General features: G+C 55.2%; 1 protein-coding gene across 2 annotated transcripts in view; it reads right to left on the reverse strand.

The window, feature by feature from the left end:
• Positions 1-9,781: 9,781 nt before the first annotated feature.
• The window catches only part of TUBGCP3 (tubulin gamma complex associated protein 3), a 60,100-nt gene continuing 55,914 nt past the window's right edge, over positions 9,782-13,967 (reverse strand). For both annotated transcript variants that reach the window (XM_036831566.1, XM_036831565.1), the window contains exons 21-22: positions 12,432-12,548; positions 9,782-10,259 (exon numbers count right to left, since the gene is read on the reverse strand). In XM_036831566.1, the coding sequence (XP_036687461.1) occupies positions 10,101-10,259; positions 12,432-12,548 (276 nt within the window). In that variant the 3' untranslated portion in view covers positions 9,782-10,100. The remainder of the gene's footprint in view (positions 10,260-12,431; positions 12,549-13,967) is intronic.

Below are 13,967 nucleotides of genomic sequence, written 5' to 3' on the forward strand. Positions count from 1 at the left end.
CACCAGGGAAGTCCCTAAAACCCTGCTTTTAAAGGCAGCTGGAGATTAGATCAAACTAAACCATCTTATTTGTAATTGCCGGCTGTGTGCTCTTCTCAGGACAGACAAAACCCTTCTCTCGTTCCCTGATGTCACCAAGACGACTGTAAAATAGAGGACTGGGGGATTGGAATCAGAGAATGAGGGCTTTAATCCAACACCGAGACCCCAGACGAGGAAGCTGAGGCACAGAGAGGTCCTAAGACTCGTGAGTCACCAAGTAACTCGGTGGCCGAGCGGGAAGCAAATAGCTCTGATTTCCAGCCTCTCCTATTTCTACGGCCTCATTCTGCAGCCCCCTATCAATAAATGGATGTTTCAGTGCTGTCTTTTTCTGTTTGGAGACATACAATTTTAATTTTTCTGTTTTATGCTTGAATCTCAGAGAACATTCTTCGAGCACTTTGTGATTTGAAAGTTGTTTCCCTGCATGTGATGCCAGTGAACCCTTAGCACGTTACCTTTTAAGTGACCAAATAGACTTTAAACATGTTTGTAAGAAAATGTTTTTCAGCTAAAAATCTCACATGATGTTTTTCAACTCAGGATGCACTTTTCCTGCTTGATTCTGAATCCCAGGTAACAGAGCTTCACGCAGCTCTCCCGACAGCCCCACGCGGCCCAGGTCCACGGGCAACACGCAGGGCGTCCAACCCCAGGGTGATTCTCTCCTCCCACAGAGGGTCTGGCCGGTCCTGTCTCCGCCGGCTTCCACCCGGTCCCCAGATGTCCGTGGGAGTTCAGGCTGGTCCCCGTGTGCCGGGGCAGCTGGTTCTTCTCTCCTTGTCTGGGTTACGCCATCCGGTCTGGACGCGTCCGACCTCGGCCGTGCGTTCGTTGCTCCCTCCAGAGCTCTGCCCGAGTTCTCACCACAGAGTGAGAACTTCCAAGTCCCTTCACAGACACGAGAAAGACCAATGACAGCGGGTGTTAGCTTTTGGATAAAGGGAAAGGTAACTGTTTTACAATCTCCTTCCCTTTGCTGACCTTTACCTCCTGACGCTGACTTGTCCTGCCTGAGGACACTCGTAGGTTTTATGAAATGAGCTGGAAACATGGAGGAACACAGAGGGGGCAAGCTGAGTCTCAGCAGGGGCCCCGGCCATCTAACCTCCGCCCTGCTGGCCAGGGTACTGACACACCGAGCTCTGTGATCCTCATCCTGTTTTTAGACCCTCGATGTGTGTCTTTCTGTTGGATCTGATTCAGCTAAAAATGTGCTGTGTGTTCAGCTTCAAGACAGTCAGCGACTCTCCATGGCAAAGGCAATGTGTTTGTAGAGACCTCAGTTACAAAATTAACAAGGCAGATTTCGTTGTCTTTGGTGAGCCAAAAAAAAGGACAATACAAACTCTAATGGAGGGCGACATGGGAAAGAAGACTTAAGGACGATTTGGAAGGAGATGGCTTATCATTTACTGAATTCGATTGACTAACGAGCAGTGTTGCTTCAGCTTATTCAACAACAGAAGCATCGTTCTGAAATGGCAGCAAACCTCCTGAGCCGTGGCTGGGAGCCGGGAGGAGGGCGTGAAGACGAGAGAGCCTCGCGGCCAGCACGCGGCGGCCCAGCACATCCAGGAGGCCCAGGGGCTCTGTGGAATCTCTTGTCCGAAGTTCCACCCCGTGTCCCGGCGCCTGAGGAGGGCGGGAGGTGGGGAGAGGCTGCCCAAGGCCTGTCGTAGCGGGCCCGGGGGGTGCGGGCTGGCAGGCGCTCAGGTGCCCAGAGAGGAGCAGGCAGAGGGCAGGCCCGTCCCCCGGGGGGTGAAGACCACTGCGGGCAGGACCAGCCCCGTCCCCACAGTGAGCATCTCCAGACAACTGGCCACGGGGGCCGCCGCGGAACGACTGGAGCAGGGCTGGCCCTCGTCGAGGCTACACCTGCTGCGAGACCACAGTCCGATTGTACGTGTGGCTCAGCGGCCACGGCCCTGAGCCCAGGTGCATCTGTGCTCTTCCGCGTCCACTCTGTCCTTCAGCGGACAGGAATCAGGCGTCCCCGTGTCCGTGTCCCACCGCGACAAAGCACCACTAACCGGATGGCTTCGAACAACAGACGTTTATTCTCTCTCAGTTCCGGAGGCTGGAGGCCTGAGATCAAGGTGCTGGCAGGGCCGAGGCCCTACAGAGGCGGAGGCGGGGCAGGGAGGACCCTTCAGTGTCGGCCTCTCTCTTCACTCTGCCCCCCCTCCTCCTCGTCCGTCTGTGTGTCTCTCGGGAGGGCACCCACCCAGATGACGCACAATGACCACCTCATCTCAGGAACCTTGATTATATCTGCAGAGATCTTTCTTCCAAATAAGGGTTTGATGTGAACATGTCTTTTGGGGGAGCCACCATTTGCCCCACTGCCATCCCCAACATACAGGACACACAAATCCCATCAGTTAGCGCATCACAGCTGGGTGACGACAATTTGATCCCACTCCCTCCCGCGACTCTGACCCTCCTGGGAGCTGCTGGGGTCCCGGGAGGAGCGGAGGAGAGGGGAGGGCGCCACCCCTCCGGGAGATCCAGGCTGCATGGCGGCGGGAGGAGCGCGTGGGACCCCAGCGGCCACGGCGGGTGCCCCGGGGGCTGCGCAGGGTGTGCCGAGCTGGGCCTCAGCCCCGGGAGTGAGGGTCCGGGTCCCACCACCAGGGAAGCCGCCAGAGCCACGGGTGCTGCTGAGAGCAGGTCTTAGAAAGGACGCTGGGGGGGAGACGAGGAGGACCAGTTGCGGCTCCAGAGCACCTGCCCGAAGGGGCTGTTCCTCCCACCGCTCCCCCCAAATCAACCTCCCGCGGGAAGACGGGTGCTGCACGAGGTGGCGGGGGCCTCGCCCCAGAGGAGAGCGCTGTCCAGACCCGGCGGGAACGGCGGCCAGCTCTCAGGCCTGCGCCCCTGGGATGACCGTCACGTGGAGCAAGGAGGCGGCCAGGAGTCACCAGCGAGCAGCCCTGCCCGAGCCCCTCAGGAAGCTCCCCGCCCAGCCTGCACCCCTGGGCCCCCCACCGAGCGTCATCGGCTCTCCCGTGCCCACGTGTCTCCAGAGAATCCCGCCTGCGGCTGTCGGACAAGCACGCGGCCCACCCGATGTCACGCGCTGAGCGCAGGCCCCAGAGATGCGCCCCGAGGAGGGCAGGAGCCGGGACCCACAGCCAGGCGGCTGACGCGAGCCGTCAGTTAAGTGACGCGTCTCTGCGCTTCTTCCCGGTCTGTGAACGGCTGAGCAGGAACCAGCGTGAGCCTCTGGGGGCAAAGTGAGTGGACGTCTCAGAGCCGCGTGGGTCCTGGCGCTGAGGCCGCACGGTGGCGTGGAGCACTGAGCAGGGCCGTGCAGATAAAGCGGGCAGTGACACGGTGGGCACACATCGGCCTGGGCACGGCCGGGGCTCCATCCTCGCCTGGAAACGAGGCGGGGCTTCTCTGCCCTCTGCAGAGGAGATTCACAAAGATATCTGCAGATTATCGTGAAAAAACATATCAGCTCCGGGAGTGATGATTTAAAATAGGTTATCTGTGAGAACCCAGGGGACACAGCACATCAAGCTAGCGCTGCCCCTGTGCTGATGGGGACCTGGGGCGCGGGGGGGACTGCCAGGGCGGGGCAGCCCCCAGTGTGACAGTCAGCAAACGCCCTCGTTCTTCCCCTGTCCCAGAGGGTGAAGCCACGCGTCAGGCCACAGGGAACCTAACTTGGGGGCTATATCTGCCTTATCCTGTTCCTTAACCTTTGCATCTTTTCATGGACCCGGACGCCAGGCGGGGCAGCTCCGCCCCCGGCCCCAGCCGCCTGCGTGGTGACCCCGGCCCCCGTGGGCCTCCTCCAGGTCTTGTGAAAGGCACAGAGAACGAGGAAAGGAAACCGGCGCTGGGGCCTCCTGCAGCCCTCCCTCCCCTGCACCTGCGGGGTCCCCACCCCAGATCCTGCAGATGAAGCGGCCTCTGTTGGTCCAGGAGCAGGACGACGACGAGGGCTGCTCAGGACGGCGCCGAGGAGAAGGAGTATCCCGGCACCTCGTGGCACCTCGTGGAGACGGGATTCCTCCTGTGGCCCCAGCAGCCGGGCACACCGACGGGCACCCAGCTCAGCACGGGCGGCCGGGAGCCCGGCCGGAGCCGCGACCAAGATGTCCTTTTCTTCCCACACCTTCAGCCTGAACGCTCGCCATCCAACAGCCCTCCCGGGACTCCCTCCTGCTCCAGCTGGAGACCCTCAGCCTCTGCGTCTTCCACCAGCAACACGAGGACGCCGCCCCCCTGCTCGTCCCCCCCACCTCTCCACACCAGCGTCCAGGGTGCAGGCGAAGGAAGCACATCACGGGGACAACCCGGAATCCGTTCCATTCATACTAAGAAAATGAACCGCGTGCCACCTTTAGTATTTTACGATCGACAAATTATCAGCAACACCCCCCAAATCCTGACTACGCAGTGCGCTTGATGGTGCAATTACGAACTGACCTCAAATCGTGGCCTCTGAGCTTCTTAAAACGAGAACTATGATTCAAAAATTCCAGCACGAATCCCAGTGAGCATGTATGTTTATTTACAGTTGTATACGAATGTTAATACATATTATATTAACATCACAAAAAGCAGAAATTTTAAAAGGTAAGATAAATTATTTTAAAATAATTTTAGGGACTTCCCTGGAGGTCCAGTAGTTAGGACTCCATGCTTCCACTGCAGGGGGCTCGGGTTCAATCCCTGGTCAGAGAACTAAGATCCCACAAGCCACGCGGCATGGCCAAAAAATAAAAATAAAAATAAATAATTTTAACATTATCAACTTTTTTTGCTTTACTAAAATATGGCATAAATAATAGTGATTTTAGTGAGTTCCGTGCTTGAAGATGCTTCTTTATCTCTGAAACACCAGGTTTAACACTCTGTGGTACAACCATCTGACATGATATTTAAGTTCAGTTAATTCTGATACGCGGTATTTTTATTTATTTATTTATTTATTTATTTATTTATTTATTTATTTATTTAATTTTTGGCTGTGTTGGGTCTTCGTTGCTGCATGTGGGCTTTCTCTAGTTGCGGCGAGCAGGGGCTACTCTTCGTTGCGGTGCGCAGGCTTCTCATTGTGGTGGCTTCTCTTGTTGCGGAGCACGGGCTCTAGGTGCGCGGGCTTCAGTAGTTGTGGCATGTGGGCTCAGTAGTTGTGGCTCACAGGCTCTAGAGCCCAGGCTCAGTAGTTGTGGCACGCGGGCTCAGTAGTTGTGGCTTGCGGGCTCTAGAGCCCAGGCTCAGTAGTTGTGGTGCGTGGGCTCAGTAGTTGTGGCTTGCGGGCTCTAGAGCGCAGGCTCAGTAGTTGTGGCGCACAGGCTCAGTTGCTCTGTGGCATGTGGGATCCTCCCGGACCAGGGCTCGAACCCGTGTCCCCTGCATTGGCAGGCGGATTCTTAACCACTGCTCCACCAGGGAAGCCTTGATACTTGGTTTTAACGACTATCATGTCTGGAAAAGATTCCTCACCAGGACACGCAGATCAGAATGAGAAGTGTGTCACTGGCTGGACTTCTTCATCGCGTGGGGGTCAGTCCAACCCGCTGACCGATTCTACAGGGGATTTTGTTAAAGTTTGGGCAGTAAATCTCTGTGCTCCATGACAACCATCAGTTGCTGCTCCAGACCACTTAGAATGTGTTGCATTTTAACAATTCTAATAAATGGGCCCAACCAACTGAAACCCTCCACTTGGAATATCTTAAAACAAGTTTAAAAAGTGGATTCCCAAGTTTTTTAAGTGTTTCAGCCCAACTTACAAAAAAATAAGGGATACATATCATTCTTCACGATAAAATCCCGTAACGATTATATAACATTTCTGAACGTTCATTTTCAAACGTTTTCTCTGCAGACACGTTTCTCTTGAAAAGCAGCTGCTTCCTCACCCGTCACTCGGGAGGCGCCCCGCGGCTGGCTGCGCGTCTGAACGCTGTTGGAGATGTTTGCTCAGTGGCCACTTCTCAAGGGAAGACCCGCAAATTCGGACATTTATTCTTCGGTAAAATCGAACATCTGACTGTGTGCAAGCTCAGCCCTGAGGTTACAGGGCATCAGAGAGGACTTTCAGGGCCTCTTCCCATCTCCTGGCAAAATACTGTGAAGATTCCACTACTTAAAGGATAAACTGATGCTTCTGCTTCTGCTTGGGCTGCGAAGGTCAAGTGGAAACGGGGGCAGCCCAGCTCCTTCCCAGGCAGGGCCGTCGCAGGGGCCCGTGTGCTGTGATGTCCCGGGAAGGGGGGCAGCGAGGAGGGGGCACATCCGAGACGATGTGAGGCCTGTGGTCCCGGAGGAGCCGTGCCCCGCAGACCCCCGCGGGGCAGCTGAGACGCAGGAAGAGCGGCCTGGAGACCCCGAGAGAAACGCTGGGCCCCTCACTCCTCTGGGGGCCGGCATGTGGGGCCCTCTGTGCCCCTGCTGGGGACACGCAGGAGCCAGGCCCCCTTGCCCGCCGACCGCAGGGCGGAGGCTTGTCCGGGGGACCCCTCCCCACACGTACAGCTGGCGTCCCCGACACGCGGGCGGCATGGCGCCGCGCCCCACGGCAGGGCTCTCAGGGTTCGGAAAGCCCTCCCCCTCCGCAGCCCCAACCTGTGACCCCTCCGGTCCCCTGTCAGGGGCTCCCAGCTCCCGCCCATGGTGCCGGGGTCACCGGGGCCCCCAGGGCTGGAGCACACGGCTCAGCCCTTCTGGAATCTGCCCTGAAGCCTTGGGTGGACGTCAGGCTTCAGGATGCCCTCAAAGGGCTTGGCGCTCCCTTGAGGGGCCCGGGGTCAGGCGCAGCTTCTCTGGGCACCAAGGCTGGTGGGGTGACCCCAGCCAGCTCAGGCCTGCAGCCCCCAAAACGAAGCGGCCTTCCCCCAGCCCCACCCTTCATGTCAGGGCATCTAAGGGAAGGACCCCAGCTCTCCGCCAGGTAGGGTGGGCAGCACAGGCTGCAGGACGTGGCGGCCCGTCAGGTGTGGGCGGAGGCTGTGACAGGCCACCCTGGCCCGAGCATCCCCGCGGGCAGGGGAGCCGCAGGCCCCTCCTGGGACACGAGCCCAGCTTTGTGAGAGGAGGGTGAGTAGAGGGGCGCTCTGACGGCAGAGGCCGGCCCGCACTCCCGGTGGGCACAGACGCAGGCTCTCGGGCTCTCTGGCGCCCCTTGGGGGGACAGGCTTAGCTTACCGGTGGAAACCGGGGAACGTGTGAGAGAGCCAGTCGAAAGCGCTTGTCAGCAGCATGAATGTGGGCTCCAGGCAAGTTGCTATGCGATTTTCCCCGGCTGCATTTTTATTAAAACCTTAAACCGGAATAAAGGCAGAGAGATGATACAAATTTATTTCTCTTCTTGAAGAGACACCTGGCAACACGTCCACAGAACAATATCCATAATCACTTAGTCAAATTTCCATACCATTTGACTCAATTTTCTGGAAAGAAGAGGCTTATTTTCGGCGCAGAGAGATCCATGTGTGATTCACGCCCCCCTGCGCCCCAAGCCCCCGCGGAGCTGGGCGAGGCCGGCGGGGAGGCTGCGGCGGCAGTGCCCCGGCCCCGAGCGCCTTCTCCAGGCGGGCGGCGGGATCTGACCCAGTGTCCCCGGGGGCCCCGGTCCCAGTGCGCAGCTTTAGCACCTGGCGGCCCGCTCTGGCCGGGCTTGGCGACCTCAGCCACCTCACCTCCTGAACCTGGGTCGCCCCGCAAAACACACAGCAATGGAAACACCTCCGGGGCGGCTGGAGGGGAGGGAAAGCGTGGGCGCTGCCCGGTAGCCCCGGGGTCCGTCCCAGCCTTCCCGCCCCACGCTGGGTCCCCGGCCCACACCCCTGCTGCCACTGCAGTTTCTGTCGCGCTCCCCCCTCACGTGGCTGTGGTGCCTCGTGACCCAATTTGAGTGTGACCATGGCCATTTGATCAAAGGGCTCTTTTCGCAACAAGCGGGATTTTCAGCTTGGCTGTGCCCTTCTGCCCTGCAAAGCCTGCAGGACACATCCTCCCCAGTGACAGAGAATCACACGCTGGGAATTCTGCTGGCGACATGGTCCAAGGCTAAGCCAACAGGCAGGAGGACGGCAGGTCCTTCCAGCCCGAGGACGGCCTTCGGCCTTCAGCCTCGGCGAGTGGCCTCCTGCGCGGGGGAAGGGCTGGGCCTGCGTGGGCCCGGGCAGGGGCTTCTCTCCACTGAGCGCACGGCCCCAGGACCGCGGACCTCGTGCGCCGGGCCCTGCATGCAGCTCCGCAGCCGCGGCAACCTAAAGCTCAGAATGATTACCACCTTCTGGGTGAAACGGCGGCCCTGCCCTCCCGGGGCCGCGCAGGGCACCTGCCTCCAGAGATGGCTCAGCCTGCAGTGGGCTCTCCCCTCCCCGCCCCAGCACAGAGCCCCCCGCTCCCCGAAGCCGCTGCCGACTCTGGTTGGTGAGACCCTGCTCGGGGGCGACAGGCTGCCTGACCCTCTGCGGTCAGCGCCTCTGTCTTCCAGGCCCACAGCCCCTCCTGAGTGAGCCCCTCGACCCGGCCCGGCCCGGGCTCCTCTCGGAAGCGACTCCACAACCCACGACTCGGCCTGATTACCTGATGGCTCCTAAGTCAAAGGGCGTTTCTGTCCCCAAATCTGGAGTGGCGTTTTCTAGAGTGGCTTCTACTGCAGAGTCATCTCTGGAGAAATGCTTCAGATAAATTAAAAGCAGCCTCCAAGGTCAAAAAGCTTCGGGCAGTTTCTCTGGGAGATACACAATACATCATCATTTCTGGGAAGCTTTGCAGTAGAGAATCCTGCTTCAAATTTCTGATTGTATGAATCTTTAAACTGAAATTAAACGTAAATCCTAAGAAGTTCTGACCTTCGCCCTGGGTCCATCTCTGCACAGCCAGCGCCCCTGACACCCCTTTTCTTCTAAAGGGACTCTGCACCCACAGGAATCGGATGTGGCTAAAAACTGAAAGGATGCATCACGCAAGCAGCAAGTAGGGCGTTCCCTCTGGATCTGCACTGAAAGTCGCACACGGTCTGATTTCTTGGTTTCACTGATTAAATAATCCATATACTGAAGCACAAACTCTGCCAACCCCCAGTCCCCGAACCTGGCAAGTGAACTATGTCTCTTCATAGACAATCAGGAAAGAACCAACACATCTGAAAGATAATTGCTTTTAATGTTCTAAGTTTTCACTTACGCAACATAATAAAGGCAGTTTTATGTGACTTGATATGACATTTTTACAAAAAATGTCCCCCCAGCATCTGGGCAGTAGTATATAAATATTTACAATGAAAAAATAGGCAAGGAAAAAGGAAATCTTCATTGTTTAAGACAATTTCTTTCCAATGCTTACCAGAATCTTGAAAATAAAATACTTCATTACCTTTCTTAGTCATCCATATTTACATGTTGATTCAGCTGATGGTTCCAGGAATCTAGGCTTAAGGAGGTTTTGTTCTAATCACTCCTGCTCTTTTTCTACACTATTTTCCAAGTTATCTGAGAGTAAATTAAATATAAAAATGTAAACTTTGAAGGAAGAGAAAAAAAGAACACGTGTAAATGCACTGATAGAAAGGTCCTTACAGAGATTAATATTTTACAACACTAAAAACCAAAATAAAATACTCTATATATTTCTTTAGTAGGGACATTTGGTTTCAATTTAATTTGATTATATTAACAAAAATTGCCTCTAAAGAGGATGCCAAAAAAATAGCAACGATGTTACCATCCTAACTGATGAATATCCATCACCCTAATTCTCTCTAAAAGAAACTGTGGTTTTTTTCAAAAAGTGACAAATATGAATTACATCACGGAGAGCTTAAAAGCCTCAACAAAGTGTGGTATCTTTTAAATATGAAGACTTTAAAAAATAAATTTGAATAGTGCAAGCCAGCCTCTTTAACGTAGTGATATTACAAATATATTCAACTCCAACATAGGAAAGCACGACTCTGCCGCCACCCGACGCCGGGCTGTCGAGGTTGCCGGGATCGAGGGCAGCAGGCGGTCCCCGAGGAGGCGATGCGAGCGTTTCCATGACGACGCCTCCAGCGGTACCTGCCCCGCCCTGCGGCCGGGGCCTCACGTGTGGGAGCTGCGCCGGCCCCTGGCGCCCAGGGACACGCGGAGCCGCGGCTCCCGGGCGCGGTAATGCTCGTTGAAATCCAGCCTGAAGCTCAGGAAGCGCAGGCTCTCATCGGGGCTGGTCGTCAGCAACACCAGGAACTGCTGCACGATGCCCTGGAGAGACGCAGGGGACACACGCCCATCTCAGGTCCAGGAAGGAACTGCCCACACAACCGCCCCGCCTTTAACCCCCTCCGGGGTTATTTCTACCAACACCCACCCTAGCGGTTGTCCCTGGGACCAGAGTTCACCCAGCCAAGGACAGCCCCACGGGGAAGAGATGCCCATTTCCACAAATGCAAATTCACAACAGTAATTTCATGGAAAAGAACTAACCAACAGATTTTTCCTTTTTGCCCTTAAGTTCTACAAGAATTAGCAAAACAGCAAAGCAACGGGTGGGAAAACATCCTATTTTTTAAATTTTGAATAGATAACTTCAGTGTGACACTTTTCATCTTTCACATGAGTTATGAAAGAGTATTTAATCATAAAGCCCTGACGGGAGGACAAATTGAGAACACCAGGAACAGACACGTGATGTAAACCACGGCCTCGGGGTCCCGGTGCCTTTGGGAGCTTCGGGCTGCAGTTGCCCCAGAGGGCGGGCAGAATGCGGCCACATCACCTCCTCATCGGGGTCGGGGTGGTTTGCAAAGACGACGACAGGGTGTGAGAGATATTCACTCAACTTTAACAGAACAGAATTCCCAACTGCTTCTGTCCGGGCTGAGTCACTGAGTGAGGACACCCCCCATCCCTGTCAACCCCCCGCCCGTCTCACGCCAGCTGACCGTCACCTGCTCAGGGGAAGCACTCGGGAAAGTTCTGATCGGCAGAGAAAAGGTCACCAACACACCCTTGTCCATCCTTCCCGAACTCTCGGGGTGGACACTGCCCCCCACCCTTGCTTCTGGTGGAGCTCCTGGGAGCTGGGACGCATGCAGACGTGTATATGTGACACGAGTCACTTTTCACTGAGCGAACACACTGCCTGCGTGCGTGTGCGTGCGTCACCGTCTCTCTGGGTGAGGAGGACTTAGGAGAAAGTCCCTAAGGAACCATGCTGCTCAAAACACTGCCAGGGCTTCTCACGAGCGTGAAACTGCAACACGCTGACGAAGGACGCCTCCACCAGGACACGTGAGGCCACGTCTTCCCGCGGGGCCGGGCCCAGGGCCGCTCACAAGCAGCAAAGCACAGATGGCTGTTAAGACTCTATAGTGTTTCAGCCACCGACACAAAGAAGACAGCAAAGGACTTACGTGTTCAAGAAAAGAAGTCTGAACGGTAATGATTTACAAAGATCAAGGCTGTAATGTTAAGTAGTGCTGGGATTACATTAAGATTACTTTTTAAAAACTGTATTAACTCTACCAGGAAAACATGTAAGCACCACTGTCCTTTTAGAGATCAGCACTTGGACACATTTTAAGTTACTGAGTACTCCTCCGCAGCTGGGCAACTATCTTAATCAACAGCACGAACCTAACCACGAGGCACCCATTTCTGAGGATTATGAACCCGCACCACATATGTGACCTGGGTCAAGACGGCGCTTCATCATCAAAACACCGGCCCAATAAAGATATTTTTGCATTGGACACAAACCAGTCATTACCGCCATTTATGAAACATGTTTTCAACAAAAAGGTAACAGGAGGCCAATGCCAAAGTGAGGTCACTTACAAAAGGGACAAATTTACCCCTTAGTTATGCTGAAGAAAAATTCAAAATTAAAAAGTATGAGGACCTTGGGAAGCAAACTAGATGCCTAGGGAACAGAGTTGTGACGTTTCATTTAGAATTTTGAACCAATGAACACATAGCACAAAAACATAATTTTTAAAAGTTTGGGGTTCAACGCTTGACTTGTCTAATTAGTTACCAGCAACTGAGTGGAAGAACTCTTCATAAAATCTTTTCATCTCTATTTCCATCACTAAAATCACCTCGAGAAACATGAAATCAGAAACCAAACCCTCAAAAGAGACAGACAAAGCAGAGCGCGCGGCCTCCGCGGCCCAGCAGCCCGAGGCCCGTCCCGCAGCAGCTCCCCGCACGCTCCCCGCGTGTCCGCACAGGAGGGGCCGCACAGCCGCGCCCACCAGAGCGGCCACGGGAAGGAAGGGCCACCAGAGGTCGGACAGCAGCGAGGGCAAGACTCCCACCCAGCGGCAAAGGCTGGACCGACTCAACGACGGCCCTTCCGTCATCCGGCACCGAGCGTCAGTTACGGGAGGAGAGCAGTGCGACGCGGGAGGCACCCCGTCGCTGGACACGCACCTGGTAGAAATGCGTCAGTAGGCGCAGCTGGGAGCACAGCCTCGGTATCGACTCCTGGAACTCCCGGACCCTCTGGTTCTCCTGCTCTTCTTCTGCGGCCGTCACCCCCCACTGGCCCTGAGAGTCAGAGGGAAGCAAACGGGTTAGACTCTGGATGGAAGACGCCAGGGGGTGGGGCTGAGGTGGGTGTCAGTGGCGGGGGCTAACTTCCGCCTCTCTGTGCTGCTGGAAACGTCCATGATCGTCTTCTGATGCCAAAATGTTCTCTAGCTTCCTTTATCAATTAATAACATACCTCGGAAGTATTTTACATCAATACACGTGAGTACATGTAGAACTCCCTCACTGTTCTTGATAATGTTCATTGGCCACAGTGCTACATTCTGTGACATCCAACAATTCAGACGATTTGTCACAGCTCACCAGTCTTCTGCTATTACAAACAATGCTGTAATAAACAGCCTTGTATCTGTCTGTCATTTTATACGTATTTCAATGCAGACAGTTTACATGTCTGTAAACTGAACCCGACGGTTCAAAGCACTGGCACCCTCACACGTTGCATTAACTCCTGACTTGAATGGGAACGCTTCTTACCATTTCCCTTAGCTGTGATGCATGTAAGACTGTTCTCGGGCTTCCCTGGTGGCGCAGTGGTTGAGGGTCTGCCTGCTGGTGCAGGGGACACGGGTTCGAGCCCTGGTCTGGGAGGATCCCACATGCCGCGGAGCGACAAAGCCCATGAGCCACAACTACTGAGCCTGCGCGTCTGGAGCCTGTGCTCCGCAACAAGAGAGGCCGCGATAATGAGAGGCCCACGCACCGCGATGAAGAGTGGCCCCCGCTCAGCGCAACTAGAGAAAGCCCACGCACAGAAACGAGGACTCAACACAGCAAAAAAATAAATAAATAAATTTAGCTCACTCAACAGTTGTTTGCTAATTAAAAAAAAAAAAAAAGACCGTTCTCGGTCACTGGTGAAGCTGACTAGCTGCTTTCCGGCCAGCACACGCAGGAATTATCACAGGATCATTTCTATCAATTAACCTGGTAAATTACATGAATAGATCTCTTGAACCCCTGCATTCCTTAAATAAACCCCAGTCCTGGTGAATTATTCCCTCAATATTCTGTTAAGTGTTTCCACCGTGTTTTCTGTAAGACTTTCTCCGTCACCGTTCACAACCTAGGTCTGGTGTAAAGATTCTCACATCGGGTGTCGGGTGCCAACCTCACAGAGCTTCGCAAGCGGGCTCTGGGCGCTTCCCCCGCCGCGGCTGGACTGGCACCCGAGCACAGCACTCTCCACGCCGAGAGGTCCGGCCGCTCCCTTCCCGGCGGCAGAGCTGCTGACAAGCAACTTGGCTCCTTGCTGAGCCGCTGCTCTGCCTAGAATTTGCCCCGTCCTGGGGTCAACGCTAGCAAGTCCAGAGAAAGCCCTTCGTCTCCCTCCCGTGTGCAGGCTGGCCTCGCGGATCCGAGCAAGCCTGCAGGCGGCGTTTCCTCCCCGCCTCGGTGTGTCCGTCTTCCCCCCAC

This window comes from Balaenoptera musculus, chromosome 18 (genome assembly GCF_009873245.2).
Source record: "Balaenoptera musculus isolate JJ_BM4_2016_0621 chromosome 18, mBalMus1.pri.v3, whole genome shotgun sequence".
NCBI lineage: Eukaryota > Metazoa > Chordata > Mammalia > Artiodactyla > Balaenopteridae > Balaenoptera > Balaenoptera musculus.